Source organism: Penaeus monodon, chromosome 33 (genome assembly GCF_015228065.2).
Source record: "Penaeus monodon isolate SGIC_2016 chromosome 33, NSTDA_Pmon_1, whole genome shotgun sequence".
Classification (NCBI taxonomy): domain Eukaryota; kingdom Metazoa; phylum Arthropoda; class Malacostraca; order Decapoda; family Penaeidae; genus Penaeus; species Penaeus monodon.
Genome location: NC_051418.1, coordinates 16,934,753 through 16,935,183, shown reverse-complemented (window position 1 = coordinate 16,935,183; position 431 = coordinate 16,934,753). Strand labels below are relative to the sequence as shown.

At 44.3% G+C, this 431-nt stretch overlaps 1 protein-coding gene across 1 annotated transcript in view; it reads right to left on the bottom strand.

Annotated features, from left to right (window-relative positions):
* LOC119594104 (putative inorganic phosphate cotransporter) overlaps nt 1–431 on the bottom strand; it is a 9,175-nt gene that overhangs the window by 1,675 nt on the left and 7,069 nt on the right. Inside the window, 1 exon segment of the mRNA XM_037943161.1 lies at nt 178–315. Coding sequence (XP_037799089.1) covers nt 178–315 — 138 coding nt within the window.

The following is a 431-nucleotide window of genomic DNA, read 5'->3' as shown; positions in this document are numbered from 1 at the left end:
CGTCGAAAGAGGATGGCCGGTTGCAATGGCAGGGCCCTACTACTAAGCCATGCCACTTGCATTGTAGTCCATGTACATACCTTTCCTAACGAAACGTCCTTTCTTTGAGTAAGAGTAAGTATCCCGCCTGTAAGAAACGATTTCAGTAAAGAATACCAAATTCTGTTGTCAGCTTACCGAAAGCAGTGGAAACTCTCCTGACCGTTTTGACTGTCATTATTTTCATGGCCGCCAGACGGTCCAAGATGACGCTCCACACTATGCTAACTATCCACATGGACAGGTAAGGGGCTGCTGAAACCACGCCGCTCTGAGGAAATGACGGAGACGTGATCTGTATATTGACTTCTGGTGTATGTTGATTTTCATTTCTTGGCTAGATTTGTGAGTGACTAATACTGTAGTAGGGATGTATAAGTTAAAAAAGATAC